General features: G+C 33.2%; 2 protein-coding genes across 2 annotated transcripts; one reads left to right on the top strand and one right to left on the bottom strand.

Moving 5' to 3' along the window:
* Positions 1-4048: 4048 nt before the first annotated feature.
* LOC141721670 (uncharacterized) lies at positions 4049-9098 on the top strand. The gene is made up of 5 exons (XM_074524695.1): positions 4049-6122; positions 6220-6382; positions 7074-7237; positions 8099-8354; positions 8692-9098. Exons 1-5 carry the CDS (start codon positions 4417-4419, stop codon positions 8794-8796), a joined length of 2394 nt encoding a protein of 797 aa, XP_074380796.1. The 5' UTR covers positions 4049-4416; the 3' UTR covers positions 8797-9098.
* Positions 9099-10261: 1163 nt separating this feature from the next.
* Positions 10262-13623, bottom strand: LOC141721676 (uncharacterized). The gene is made up of 5 exons (XM_074524701.1): positions 13294-13623; positions 13088-13161; positions 11467-11596; positions 11073-11357; positions 10262-10809 (listed from the first exon to the last, which is right to left on the bottom strand). Exons 1-5 carry the CDS (start codon positions 13417-13419, stop codon positions 10546-10548), a joined length of 879 nt encoding a protein of 292 aa, XP_074380802.1. The 5' UTR covers positions 13420-13623; the 3' UTR covers positions 10262-10545.
* Positions 13624-14916: the final 1293 nt, after the last annotated feature.

Below are 14916 nucleotides of genomic sequence, written 5' to 3'. Positions count from 1 at the left end.
GTTATACATGGATGCAGAATGATACTCCTCCGTCTTTTTCATTTTTTCACACTTTACTTTTTGGGATGTCACATCCATTTCTTTACATTTCAAAATTTACCAAAAATAGTTAATGGGTCCCTCCATTTCCCCACTTTTTCTCTTTTTTCACACTACTTTTACCTCCACTATCTCTCTTTTATACATTAAAAATCAATGAGTCCCAACACTTCACCCATTTTCTTCCTCTTTTTCACTACTTTATACATATTTTTTAATCTTCGTGTCAAATATTTTTAATAACAAATCAAAAGGACGGAGGGAGTAAAATATTATAAATTTTGCTAAATTCAGAATCAGTCATGTATATCGTTATAATTGTCACATAAGTATAAAAGTGGGTAGATGGTGATAAATGGATATTTACACTAATGGTGATGAATATAATTTAATATTTAAAGATAGATAGTTGAAATATAGTTTTGTTGAGAAATGTTTGATGTCATTTTAAAGTATCAATTGGAGCACAAGTCTTATTTTAACATCAAAAATCACTTTTTGATTTCACAATAAGTTTTATTTTAACATCAACAATCACTTTTTAATTTTGGAATATGGCAATAATTATTTGTATTTAAGCAACACCAATTAGCCTGTTTTAACTTTAGATTGGCACTTCATTTAACTTTCGTATTCTTAACTCCGTAATCATAATATTTCTTAAATTTATCACATGAACACACCATAGAAAGAAATTTCTTATTGTCTGTGCGTGAGCACAACATATAAAAACTGTTTAAAAATACAGTCCTGCAATATTATTACAAAAATTCATCGTAATATCGTTGTATTATTAAAACCATTGATCAGATTAAAATAACAACTCAAATTATCCGTATCTTTTAAGAATTTATACAATGGCATATTATTATTATTAAAAATGAACTGAAAATTTCTTTACCAACAAGGATTTGGCTAATTTTGATTGATGATTTTTTTTGTAACAATTGATCTTTACATAATTAATTTCAGTTGTAGTCCAATGTTCGGTTGGAGCAACTAAAATTGGAGAAATTGATGTTCTCATAATATGAAAAATCTTCCGTAGAAAAATGTGAGTTTCTGTGATTTCCACCACCATTACAAGTAGAGTCGTAAACGAGTCAAACTGTTCGTGAGTTATTCGAGTTCGGCTTGAAAAGTATTTGAATTCGCTTCGGGGGTAATCGAAACGAGCTCGAGCTCGAACCCGAACTATTCGAATCATTTACTGAGTCGGACTCGAGATTCAAATTACTCGGTTCGTAAGGTTCGCGTGTCTTATCGAGTTTTTACTATTTTTAATTATTTTAAATATAAATATAATTTTATATAAATTTTAATATTTTATTTATAATTTATATATTGAATCGAATCAAACTCGAGTCGAACCGATCATATTTCGATTTGTTGTTAACATTTGGTGAAATCGATTTGAGTTTTCAAGCTGAACTCGAGTCTATCAAATTCTTTACGAGCCGAACATCGTGTTTGAAATTTAAGGCTTGTTCAAACTCTCCCTGAGCTCGAGTCCCAACATTTTTAATCGAGTTCGAGTCGAGCCTCGTAATGTTCAATTTGGCTCGGCTCAATTACACCTCCAGTCACAACTCACAAGGCTTTCCGGATCCCTGAACATAATTTTATCATTTTCAAAAAAGAAAAGACGACAAACTAAGACCCCGTTTGGTATTGTTGTTGCAAACAGCTACAACAGTTTTTTGCTGAAAAGCTGTTTAGAAAGTGTTTGGTAAATTTTAAAAGCTGCTGTTTGGAAAAGTACTTTTGGTCTAAAAGCTGCTGTTAAAAAAACATGTCCCTACATGCTTTTGAAAATAGTTGTTTTCAGTTTTTGTAAGAAGTGACTATCAGTTTCATAATCAAACATTCTCAAAATTATGATTTTTATATATTATAATCATCTAATTTTTCTGACAACACTTTTTCCACCAGCACTTTTTCTCACAGCACAGCAGTTTTCAACAACACTCCCAAACGGAGCCTAAAAGAATACCAAAGCAGATCAACTATAATCGACTACTCCAAAATATAGTACAAACAAACAACCAAAAATTGGGTACATTAATAATTCTCATAAAAAGAATGATGGTTATTGATGAAGAAATAAAAATTAAGACTAACGAAAAGAAAGAAAGACGAAAGTTAATTTACGGAAGGAAGAAGTGCAGGGATGACAAATTAATTTGATTCAACAGATACTCTATCCGAAATCCGAAATTTTGGATATACAGAACCCGAAGTTTGGATTGGGATCTGGATTTCAACAATACAGAACCGATACTCGGTCCGAAATCCGAAATTAAATCTAAACCCAATCTATACCCGCAACCCGATTAAAACATGTCACATAAATAATATTTTGAATATATATTTTGGATGTAGGACATATCATTTACACATTTTTTATTGTACTATTTGAGCAGCACTGGATTAATATCAAGATTGTCAATACTTATACAGTGAATTATAACCATTATGTCAACATCGACTTTTATTATTAAGGTGTACTTTTTATATATATGTAAAAAAATTATTTTGTGATGAAATACTAAATATTATGATATTAACGTATCTAATATTGTACTCACCTTGTCAACCCGTGCATTATAATGTGTTTGACTACTTATTAATACTAGTTTAAAACCCGTGCGATACACGAATTGCACGGATACTTTTTAATATTATATAATTTCTAGAAAAAAAAAATTGAATTGAATTCTTAAATCTGTCATTTAAAATTTTATATGATATGATTTCATGAACCAATCGACTAATTAAAATTTGAATAATTAAATATGGGTAATTAAGTAATTTAGCAAATATCGATCGACTACAAAATTTTTAAATGTTTCGTTTATTGCCTGAGACCCATTATTCCGACTTTTTAAATTCGGATCAATAAGATAATTTTATTTTAACCCCGATAATTAGTATATATAATTTTATTTTAGATGGTCAGATTATATTTGATTTTGATTTTGATTTTGTGTTAGTTTGGACCAATTGCATAATGTTTTTAATCCGAAATGAATAATATATCTTAGCCGGATCAATATTAAAATTTCTTTTAGTCGTATTAGTAGTATTTATTAATTTATCTTATCACGGGGCACATCATATCAATCAAAATCAATTAATTATATTTATTTTTTCTTAAATTTATTTTAGCCCTAAATATCAGTTAGAATAATATATAACTTAATATGAATTAAAAGTTAAATCGGTAAAAAAAGTTGACTTTAATATTAATTTTAATGATATAGAGTTATATATGAAATAGAATTTAAATTGTTAGAGTAATTTGCCTTCAATATCATCTAGAATTAGAATTGACCGACCAACCAACCGACCAATTAAAATGAGAATAATTAAGTAAGGATAACTTAGTAATTTCAGCAAGTACCGACCGACCGACTACCAAACTTTTAATGTTTCGTCTATTATGAGATAGTATAGATATAGATATTTTAATTTTAGTTATTATATAAATGTAATAAATGATGTTTATATGTACAAATAATATTTAATCTTATTACATTATTCTTAATCTTGAATAATCGAAAAATATCCGATCTAATCCAAAATCCGACAAATTTGAATTTAGATTTTACAAGACATACTCGAACCGAAACCAAACTCGACCCGTTGGGCCAGTCACGTATGCGTATTACTCTCGTTGGCTTTTTAAACACCGTATAACTAAACACACCCATAATTCTATTTTAAAATTCCATCTCAAAACTTTATCAAACCTTTAAGACAAAAGAAACAACAAAAACTATATTATTAGGCCGAGATTTATGTAATTATTAATATTCATATTTCCATACACATATATCAAATTTGTAGTCACAAAAACACCCAATCAAACCAAATCCTCATATCCATCCATGAATCTTGAACAGAAAATCCAGTGAAGTTGTTACTATGCACCAACATTCATAACATCAAAAGATCAAAGGTTGTTTTGTTTTGTCACGTAATGATAAAACATTACAAACATCAAAATCAAATATTAATTGTCCTTATTAATTGTCCTTTACTCTCTCTCTCTCTCTCTCTCTCTCTCTCTCTCTCTCTCTCCTTTCCATATTTACTGACTGAGCATAACTTCCCCGTACAACACTACTCTACTACTGTTTCATCAAACATCAGGATCAAAATAGCAAAATACCCTTTTCTTGATTTTCCTTTTTTTAGCTTTAAAACTCAAGATTACTTTTTTATTCTCCAACACACAAAATGTGATCAGGACCATCTTTATCATATATTGTATCTTTATTTGTCATCAAGTTTGTAACTTTCATAAGGTTTTATAAGGCTTCTTGGTTTTTGTCTGTGTGTGTGTAAAATACTTGTGTTTGTGTGTGTAAAGTGATGTTTAAGCTAACAAAAAATCAAGAAAAGATGAATGTGGGTAATACTAATATAGAGGGTGGTGAACAAAATCTTGGAATGATTTTAAATGGTTTTAATGGTGTAAATGGTGGTTTGAGTTCTTGTTCTGGTGGGGTTTTTGTATCTGGATCATCATCATCATCTGAGGCTCCATTTGGGGTTTTAAGGCCTATTGGTAATGGCTCAAATGGGGTTTTGTTGGATGATGATTTTGGTTTGTCTGATAATCTTGCAAGAATGCATATTGGTGATAATGAGCCTAAAGGGTATGGTTTTGATGACAGGGTTTTGGGGTTTAGCCCGGGTGGTTTCGGGTTGAGTAATCAGCATTTTTATAAAAATGGTGCTTGTAATGTTGGTGATAGTGGTTATAATGTTGGTCATTTTCAGTCTTTAGGTGGTGGTTTTCAAGGTTCTTGTGAACAGAACAAGGGTGTATCTTTTGGGTATAATGTGGATAGTCATCAGGGTCATTTTCCTGTTTTGTCGTGTCAGAACTCGAGTGATAGTGGGGCTAGGACTTATGGTTTGGAGCTCACGAATGAGCAAGGTAGAGGGTTTTCTAATGGGGGGATTTATTTGCAGGATGCTTTAGGGAATAGGTCTTGTTGTAATGAATCTTTGTATAATTTAGAAGATAGGAGGTTCTTGAAGTCACAGGATCTTTATCAGGTTGAGAATGGAAGAGTGATTTTTGGGGCTGAGAATCCTGTGTATACTAGGACGCAAGAGGTTGGAGGTGTTCCAGGCTTTACGACCACTCCTGTGGTCTTGTCAATGCCTAATGTAGGTGGTGTAGGGGTTTGTAATGGAGGGATTCAGTTGCAAAATCCATCTATGAATACTCCTTACTGTAATGATCCTTTGTACTATACGCAAGAGGGAAGTTTCTTGAAGTCGCAATATCCTTACAGGATTGAGAGTCCTAACCTGGTTTTTGGTGTTGAAAATCCAGCATATGTGATGGAAAGAAGTACTAGAGGTGTAACCAGCTGTAATGTTAATCCATTGGTCTTGTCAATGCCTAATGTAGGTGGTATAGGGGGTCTTGCTTACGATAGTAACTTGATGTTACAAGGAATTGGAGTGCCTAATGTAGGTGGTATAGGGGGTCTTGCTTATGATAGTAACTTGATGTTACAAGGTAATGGAGTTCCTAATGTTGGTGGTATAGGGGGTCTTGCTTACGACAGTAACTTGATGTTACAAGGAAATGGAGTGAAATTTGTCGCTGACAAGCAATGTGATCAGTTGCGGGGCCTAAAGAGGAGTTCCTTGAATGGGAACTCAGTTAAGAATCATCAAGAGAAAAGAAAGGACTTAAGTAACCGAAATCATTCTGGAGGAGTTTCTGAGGAGTCGAGTCTGATTTCCAACCCATCATCGCCTATAGTACCATCATATGGCTCACTTGTAGATCTTAAAGGGGGTATTTACTATATGGCCAAGGATCAGCTAGGATGCCGGTTTTTACAGAAGCAAATAGAAGAAGGAAGTCCACAAGACGTGGATTTGATATTTCCCGAGATTATTGATCATGTTGTTGAACTTATGATAAATCCTTTTGGTAATTACCTCATTCAGAAATTAATAGATGTCTGCACTGAAGATCAGAAAACGAAGATTGTTCTCACGGTGACTGATGATCCTTGGGTGCTTGTTAAAATTTGTTCGGACACACATGGGTACGATCCTTACATCTCTCTGCTTACCTGCTTAGTTCCTAAAAAAACCTTTAGTCCTAATTGTTTTGTTGATGTTGATTTTACTTTCTGGTGCCAGCACATGCTCAATCCAGAAATTGATCAAGAGTCTAAAAACAAAGCAGCAGATTACGCCACTTACAATGGCACTTGAACCAGGTTTTCTTGATCTTATAAAAGATGTCAATGGAAATCACGTCTTGCAGTGTTGCTTGAAGTCCCTTGGGCACAACTACAATAAGGTAAGCATGTGCTCTATTGGTCAACTGCAGACTGTGTTCATTAAACTGCATGTCTTTGGAGGTAAATAATTTTAGTTTTTATAGTTTCTCGTAGAACAATTTCTGTTCGCCTTCCTGAATGCACTCCAGACCAGGAAAAACTTTGTCTCGGTAACAAACTTCTGAAAGAAATTATTGGCTGCTATTAGATCATCTGCAATTTTTTGTATTCATGCAATTTATGAACTCATAAGCTGCAAAACAAGGCATAAAAAACAATATTAACACGTTGACCGCGTGTTTGAATGACTCTCTGTGCAGTTATCTCGGATCCATTCCATTGTCTACTATACATAAATATTTGATCTTAAGCCTGATATTAACACTTTAATCTTTCTAATGGTCACTGATTCATTGTTCAAGTGAATTAGTACAGGAACGATCAATTGAAACCATGTGATCTGTTGTCTGATCTCTAAGAACCGACATTAAGTTACTTTAAATTTTATGTGTCCACTGTACCACTATGGTTTTTTCTTTTTAACTGCTTGTTTCCTTAACCTACAAGTCCACTTGTACATCCCTCATTGACCCTACTAAACATTAAGCTAATTTTCTCTCCATTTTGTCAAAAAAGCTATTATGTTACACTGTCAACTTTTAAGTTTATTGACTATCTCGGATCCTGACTGTTAATGTATATGATTTTCAGTTTCTTATTATCGCTGCTACAAAGTACTGTGTTGAGATTGCAACGCACCGCCATGGATGCTGTGTTTTGAATCAGTGCATTGCCCACTCGACTGGGAAGCTTAGAGAAAAACTAATTGCAGAAGTTTGTTTCAATGCACTCATGCTAGCTCAAGATTCTTTTGGGTAAATATTTCTTGTTTAACATCACTAATTTGGCATAGTAGACTTTTAAAAATATTTTCCTGTTCCATTTGGTGTTTTCTAATTCATGAACATTTGAATGGTAGTCGGTAGAACATTCCTACATAAGCATATTTTGGCTGGATCTTAATATTCATGACATTGCATTTACACAATATTATCGTGAGTTGCTCCTTAAATTGATTAAATGTTCATGTTTTGATGTCTCAAGTTAAGTAAAATCAAATTAGTGCTCTACGTTCATTTTTCAAGAATTCCTTATAAAAAGTATTTTGTGCTCAGAGCTCGAATTTTTATTTTCCAGGTCCTTCCTTTTTATCTAGTTAAAAGATTGTAATAATTATCTGAGGATATCCATTTATGTTAATATTGTAATTCATGCTTTTCTTCGTCTCTGTGTTTCTTCTTAAATGTCCACTAAAATAAGAGAAAGCGAGAGAACTTGATGAAGTTGAATCACAAAAATATATTATTTTCACTTAATGTCAGAAACTTCATTCTGCATTTTTTTTAGAGGACTTTAGTACATTGTGTAGAGTGTTATTAAAAGTGTCAAGGGTAATTGAATGATTAATTATATCAACTAGACCCTCAGGCAACCTCATAAACCAAATTGGTAGAAACTAGGAACCTTCTAGCACAATAAGAAATGATTATTCCAGTAGGAAGGGATATCAGAACAATATGAAGTTGCAATTCTTGTTGTCCTCTGATGAACTTGTCTATATCTTGGATTAAACTTATACTTCTGCGAAATTTTGCACTATATTTGCATACTAATCCTGCAATATGTTGATATAAAAGTTGCATATCACTAAAAACTTTTTTTGTTCGACCCTGCAGAAATTATGTCGTCCAATATGTGGTGGAGCTTAAGATCCCAGCAGCTGCTGCAACTTTGCTTTCTCAGTTTGAAGGAAATTTTGTGTACCTTTCAATGCAGAAGTTCAGCAGCCATGTAGTTGAAAAATGTCTCAAATTTTCTGAAGAGAGCCGTCCAAAAATCATAACTGAATTTCTGTCAGTGCCTTACTTCAACCAGTTGCTTCAAGATCCATTTGCCAATTATGTTGTTCAATCTGCATTAGAAGTTTCCAAGGTATGAATGATACCCTTCTCAAGTTCCTGATGTACTTCCTCTGATATCTTTTTTAGTACATGAACAAGTCTGTAATTAGTTAAATGGTCTGACTTTATTCACTGCGAATTAGTTGATTCACTTGAATAATGTCCAAATATTGCACACTTTGTTATTACTGCTCTGCACCGACATCCTGGAATACTCATTGACACATTCCCCATTTGCTTTAGTCTAGTATCCGAGACTTAACTTAATCAAGATTTCAGTCAGCAACAAATTTCAGAGTTTTAGTGACTGCTGTTCCTTCTATAGTTTGCATCACTGATGTCTGTGGTTTGTTTTGGCCTCAAACCAGGGCGCTCTTCATGCTGCGTTAGTTAAAGCCATTGGAGCACATTCTCTCCTCCGCACCAGTCCCTACTGCAAGAAGATATTTTCGCGCAACCTCTTGAAGAATTGATGTAGTTGCTTATTATGACGTGTTGTTGTTCCTCAGATCGTAACTAGGTTAATTACTTAACCCTGTTTAGGCTGTGACAGTTGAAGATTATCTGCCAGAACCTCGTTCTTATCGGGCCAAACAAGTTTTTTGTGCATATGTTGCAGTACTTACTTATATTAGGGGCTTATGTTGAAGACAATGTTTACATTATCAACATTTGTATGGCTTTTTGTGTACTGAGCCGCTATTTAAGCTATAGCTTACAAGTCCAGATCATATCCGAAAGATTATTAAGGTGTCAGGACTCAGTTCTGAACCAAAATTTTGTTGTGCTAATGCATATTGATATTATGAATATATATGCCTAAGTATTCTTTATAGTAATTTATCGATAATTTAATGGATATTATGGATATTTTGTTGGTGCTCGATGAGATAACAATCTCTCTCGTCACAAAAGTGATAGTCGTCCGAGGATTCACTTCTCGCTTATCCCAAGTTATTAACTTCCAAGCTATACTAAAAATAAAAAGGTACCACTCAAAAGAATCCTTTACATTAAAAAAGCATCAACACCACATTAAATGCAAGATTTTAAGAGATCAAAATTGGTCAACTTGATCCAGAAAAAGAAGTGCAGAACTGTCCATTCTTCTGTGATTTGTGGTATGAAGTGCTTAAAAAGCAACATGGACTTTACAGACCTAAAATAGCAGGCGATTTGGAATATCTCTAAAAATTTAATATGGCTTTTATTAAAGGTTATTGTCCCGCGGGTCTGGGCGCTAGATAAACTTTATCCAACACACTAATCCAATAAAATCGTATCTATATTTTAAGGGCTCGATTCATTTTTTTTACGTTCTGCACATATTTTCCAAGGAAAGGGTTTTATGCTTTCCGCGGAACGGAAATAAAAAGGATTTATTCTAGGCTCTTGAAATATAGATCTAAGGTTCTGAAGCATTGTGTTAAATAAGACTTATCCAGATCAAGATGTTAGGGATTAAAACCCTTTATTTATTAAATACTCCATTTGTCCCATTAAATTCTCTACGTCACCTTTTGGTACGCTTTTCAATGTTTATTTAAAGTATAACTCCATTATATGTTTTTTAATTTTTTTTATGTATAAAAGTTTTATGTTTAAACTTTTATTAAAAAAAAAATTTACGAAACTATATTTTATATAGGTCTCGAAATGCCTGTAAATAGTAAACGTTGAGAAATCAACTGGGACGGAGGTAGGGGAGTAACGCATTTGTTCAGCTCAGACTTCAGAGACAATTTGAAAATTTTGTCCATGAACCTGCTGCATGCAGGAGAGCAGTACACATTTGTTCCCTGGACCACCAACAGATCCCTGTTGGAGCAGTTGTATATATGTACTATATAATAAAGACAGCATATTGAAGAAGTTGCATTTATCTGTGAACTGTCCAAGTAATGTAACAGTATGTTATTTCAGCAAACAAAATGGAAGAAAGATGAAAAGGGTCAAGCTACTAGACAAACACAACTTAGTTCAGTGAACAGCCAAGAACTTCAATACTACACACCATGAAAAGCAATATGGGCATACCAATCCAATTAGATAGTTGTCCATAGGTCCCATCAACATGTTACTAAGAATCTAAAACATAACAAAATCCACAAACACGAGTCAAATCAGATGAGGACAGACTCCCACATCAGGCATAATTATCGAAATACACAAGAATAGAGATTATAATTATAATCATGTGAAATGATTTGGTTAGCCCTACTTTACACCAATGCGATGCTGCTATCACCACCGGGGGGTTTGCGGGCACCTAGGCAGACGCGAGATTCTACTTTCCCATCTGCGAATATGTTGCTACCACTCATTTCTCGCAACTTTGCTGAACTTAGTGGCTTGTCAGATGCTGGAGGAGTATCTCCTTTAAAAATGTCATTTCCGGACAGCTCCGCAAATTTCTGATCAGGAATCTTCTTTGAAGTCTTCACTACATGGTCTGCATTCTTATCACCACTGGGACCTCCATTTGGCTACATATTCAAAGGAACATTCAACTCATTAGTTCTCATATTACAGAACAAATGCAATAATATCAAACAATCACAAAATCTGGACAGTACTAAAAATCCATGGAAACTACAGTTAATACTTAATACCTATGTACTGTATTCTTACCACAACCAATCAGACATGTCAGGTATTACTCTTCTTCATGCGTGAATCTTAGAATATGCACATCAGTACTCAATAGCACATCCATATAATGCCTTACAGTAGAGAAAGATGGGCTTACTTGGTTCGGTGCAGCTTCGCCAATGGTAATGCTTTCCCTCAATGCCAATGCACGAGCCGCCAAAGGGCGAGGTTGAATTTCTGGAGGAGGTGCAAAGATGTTATGGCCACTGAGCTCCTTGCACTTGGCTTCAGAAAGCTGCTTCTTCAGCTTTGCCTCAGCTTCACTGTCTAATGTCCCACTCAGCTCCCGTTGCTTTGCCACCTCAGGAAGAGAAGCAGGCTTCTTAGGAGAAACAGTTCCATCTTCACCAAATGAAATGTGGCTGATTCCAGCGACTGCTTGCTGATGAGATCAAATAAAGAAGAATGATGTGATTCCGAAGTTGGACAACCAACATCAATATACTTTAAGTCTGCAAATCAATTTACTAAAGTGACTGTCCAAATCATACCTGGTACATGCGTAATCCAGTTTTGTTAGTAGGGTCTGCACTATCTAGTTCTGCTGTATCACTCTCAGCATCAGCCGCAAAGATGTTGTTGCCTGTAATCTCCTTCAATTTATAACCAGAACAAGGCTTCCTGAAGCAAGAATATTCAAGTGTTTAAGCAAACATAAGCTTTTTATTATAATCTGCATTAAATTGCATCAGGCCTGGAAAACCTGCTAAAACTGTGCATCTAAGACACATATCACTGGCAATTACATGAAGAGAAATAGAAAACCACAGAGCCATTTCTGCAGACTTGCTTATGTAACTAAGAAGCAGGTTCACTGAGACCGATGCTATGTTGCATTATATCTTAGATATCACTAAGAAAGGGGATAAAGCATGTTTGTTTTACTTTCAACGACGCAACTTATGTTATCAACTATGTATGCATTCTGCATGACCAAGAAAGTCTAATGTCTAAATAGACCAAATTGTAGTTATCAATCGCTCCCTCCTCTTTTTTTAGGTAGTAGTCATATACTTAATTTTAAGGGGAAGGTAACAAAACATTGATGTGAAATAGTAATAATAAGTAATACAAAGTCCAGTGCAACACACAAGTGCATTATCAACAACCAGTACCACAAAGACTGCAACCAGAATTAGACATCTATATCAAAGTTCATAAGATGACCCACTGGGCTACTATGAATACCAAAAAGGTGCACATATACATTAAAATTTATCACTCAGATAACTACAACGTTTTTACAGAAATCAAGCATCAAAATCCTGAACATGTTTTTCTAGTAGATGCATGATGGTATTTTTTTGACTTGGATAAACCAATTTTTTTTATCAAATATATACATAAACCTCTCTGTTATAGTGTTGTTAATAGAGCTATCTAACACATAAACATATGGAATAATAATCACATCAATAATGATCTCAAGAGGGTTTTTCCTAATCCAGACCGGAAGCAATAATGATCTCAAGAGATCCAAGAATGAAAGATTCAACATATATAGTAAAATTAGTTCACCAACTTGTAACCAACTAATCAAATCATGTAGATCATATCAGTCACAAATCAAATTCAAAATTAACAAAAACAAATACAAATAAGAACACATTATACGAATATAGAAATGACTTTACCAACTAGCAATCTACAAATCAAATTGAGCAGATCAATTCAATTATAAACCACTTAAAACACTATAAGAAAACAAACACTTCATATCAATAACGAAATGACTTCACCAACTCAAAATCAACAAAACAAACTGAGCAGATCAAATTAATCACACCCCACTTCTGGAAAAATGATAATCGAAAACATTTAAATAAACAAGCACATAACACGAATAATGAAAATAGATCAACTCAATCACAGATCACATTCAAATTCAAAAAATTGAACATTTTCGATTTTCGAAAATTTAATTATTTTTTTTCACTTAAACAATAACAAATCAGTAATCCACTCCAATTAAAGAAACAATACAATTGAACAATACATATAGAGAGAGATAGTGAGGTAGAGAGATAGAGAAAGAGTGAAGAGAGAGAGAGAGAGGGAGGGGGAGAGAGGGAGAGAGAGAGAGAGAGAGAGAGAGAGAGAGAGATCTTAAACCTCTTCATCAAGCTCTCAACTTCCTCATCAGTGACTTGTCCTCCAAACACGACCTTACTTATTCCATCAGATGGCTGTAATCCACCAATACATAAAATGTTAAATCAGCTCAAAATACAAATAAATAAATAAATAAACATTATATATTTACGATGATTAGAGAGAGAGATAGAGAGAGAGAGAGAGAGAGAGAGAGAGAGAGAGACCTGGTGAGAAGTAGAGCGGGGAGCGGTGGCCGGAGAAGCGGAGACGGGAGGAATCTCCGACCAGGTGAGCAGATCTGCGGTGGATGTGTGTGGTTTCCTCACCGGAGTAGTTGTGTTTCTCTCCATCTTTCTAAAATCTTCTCTCTCTAAAACACTCCTAGTAGTACTGTGATGTACACTACTCTTTCTCTCTCTAGAAATAACAAGGGAAATTTGAAAAATGAAATTGGATTTGAGATGACAAATTTTAAATGTGAAATCTCTCTCCTCTATCAATCTCTCTCCCTCTCTCTCTCTCTCGATCTCTCTCGCTATAACGTAAAATGCGTTTTAAAATTTAAAATGAAAAAACTTGGTTACGAGATACTAATAATAAAGTGTAGGGAGCTTTTGTGGCAAGCATGTGCTCCCATTCGTCCGGCACGTGTCGGTGACAGTGAGCTTTCACCACCTTCCCCTTTGGCTTTTTTTCCTCATATTCTCCTTTATTTTGTTTTACCAAGTTTAATTTTAATGCAACCTTTTTTTAATCCCCTTGCTAATTTATTTTTTTGAAAAAAAAATATTTGGATACTTCAAATTATTTTCACAAAATACAATTTCAAAAAATTAAGAGAAAAATTATATTTAATAATAATACAATTTTACTCCTTTTGAATATATTATAGGGTAAAAAATCAAAATATCCACTATTTGAGAAGAAATGCCAACAATGTTGATTAGTATGATGTTCGGTCCAAAACATCCATTGAATACGTATCTACGTGTTCAAAATTTTCAAAATTAATAAAGGATATAGAATTCATTCTGGAAAAGCGTATTCAAATTTTGCAAAATTAATAAGGGATACACATTATGGGAAAACGTATTTAAAATTAGGTGTTCATTGAACTCTTCTATGGAGTAACAAAAAGTTATAATTAGGTGTTCGGACCATATTAGTGTATATGATTAGCATCACATTCTAGCAACATGATTTTTTATTTAAATTCAAACATTTTTATTTAAAATTGAATCTAGAATATTTAAATATTAAGTTCGTAATTTTTTTTACCTCAACCAATATTATAAAATTCGGAATTTGGTGTCGTTCGATAAAAGTATATATTCATAATTAATTGGATAATTGGAGCATTAATCAGAAATAATTTAATTAATTAAGTATTAATAAATAATTTTATTTAAATTTCTTTAAAATTTCATAAGATTTACAAAAAGAATACCACATGTTTTTGTTCGTATTTGATATTTAAGTGTTTTATACATTTTTTATAGTTGGTTTTTACATAATTATTAATACTCCCTAATTAGTAATTAGAAAGTTAGTACCTACTATATATAAATTAGATATAAATTTGTGACTTGCTAAAATTAATTATATAGCAAATCAATAATAAAAGATTGTGAAATTAATGAATTGTTCAAGTAAATTCTCGAGAGATATAAGAGTAATTTAATTGAAAAAATTCATTCAATTATTAGATATTTGAATTTCGGGGCATATGATAGTTACTATAAGTCAACATATCATTATTAAATATTAACTATAGTTTTGAATTTCAATTTTTTTAAAAATATGTATTTCTGTATTAATATTCATCATTTATCGAATTAACCGATTTT

Source organism: Apium graveolens, chromosome 4 (assembly GCF_009905375.1).
Source record: "Apium graveolens cultivar Ventura chromosome 4, ASM990537v1, whole genome shotgun sequence".
Classification (NCBI taxonomy): Eukaryota; Viridiplantae; Streptophyta; class Magnoliopsida; order Apiales; family Apiaceae; genus Apium; species Apium graveolens.
Note: the sequence above shows the minus strand (reverse complement) of the source record. Positions and strands in the feature narration are given on the sequence as shown.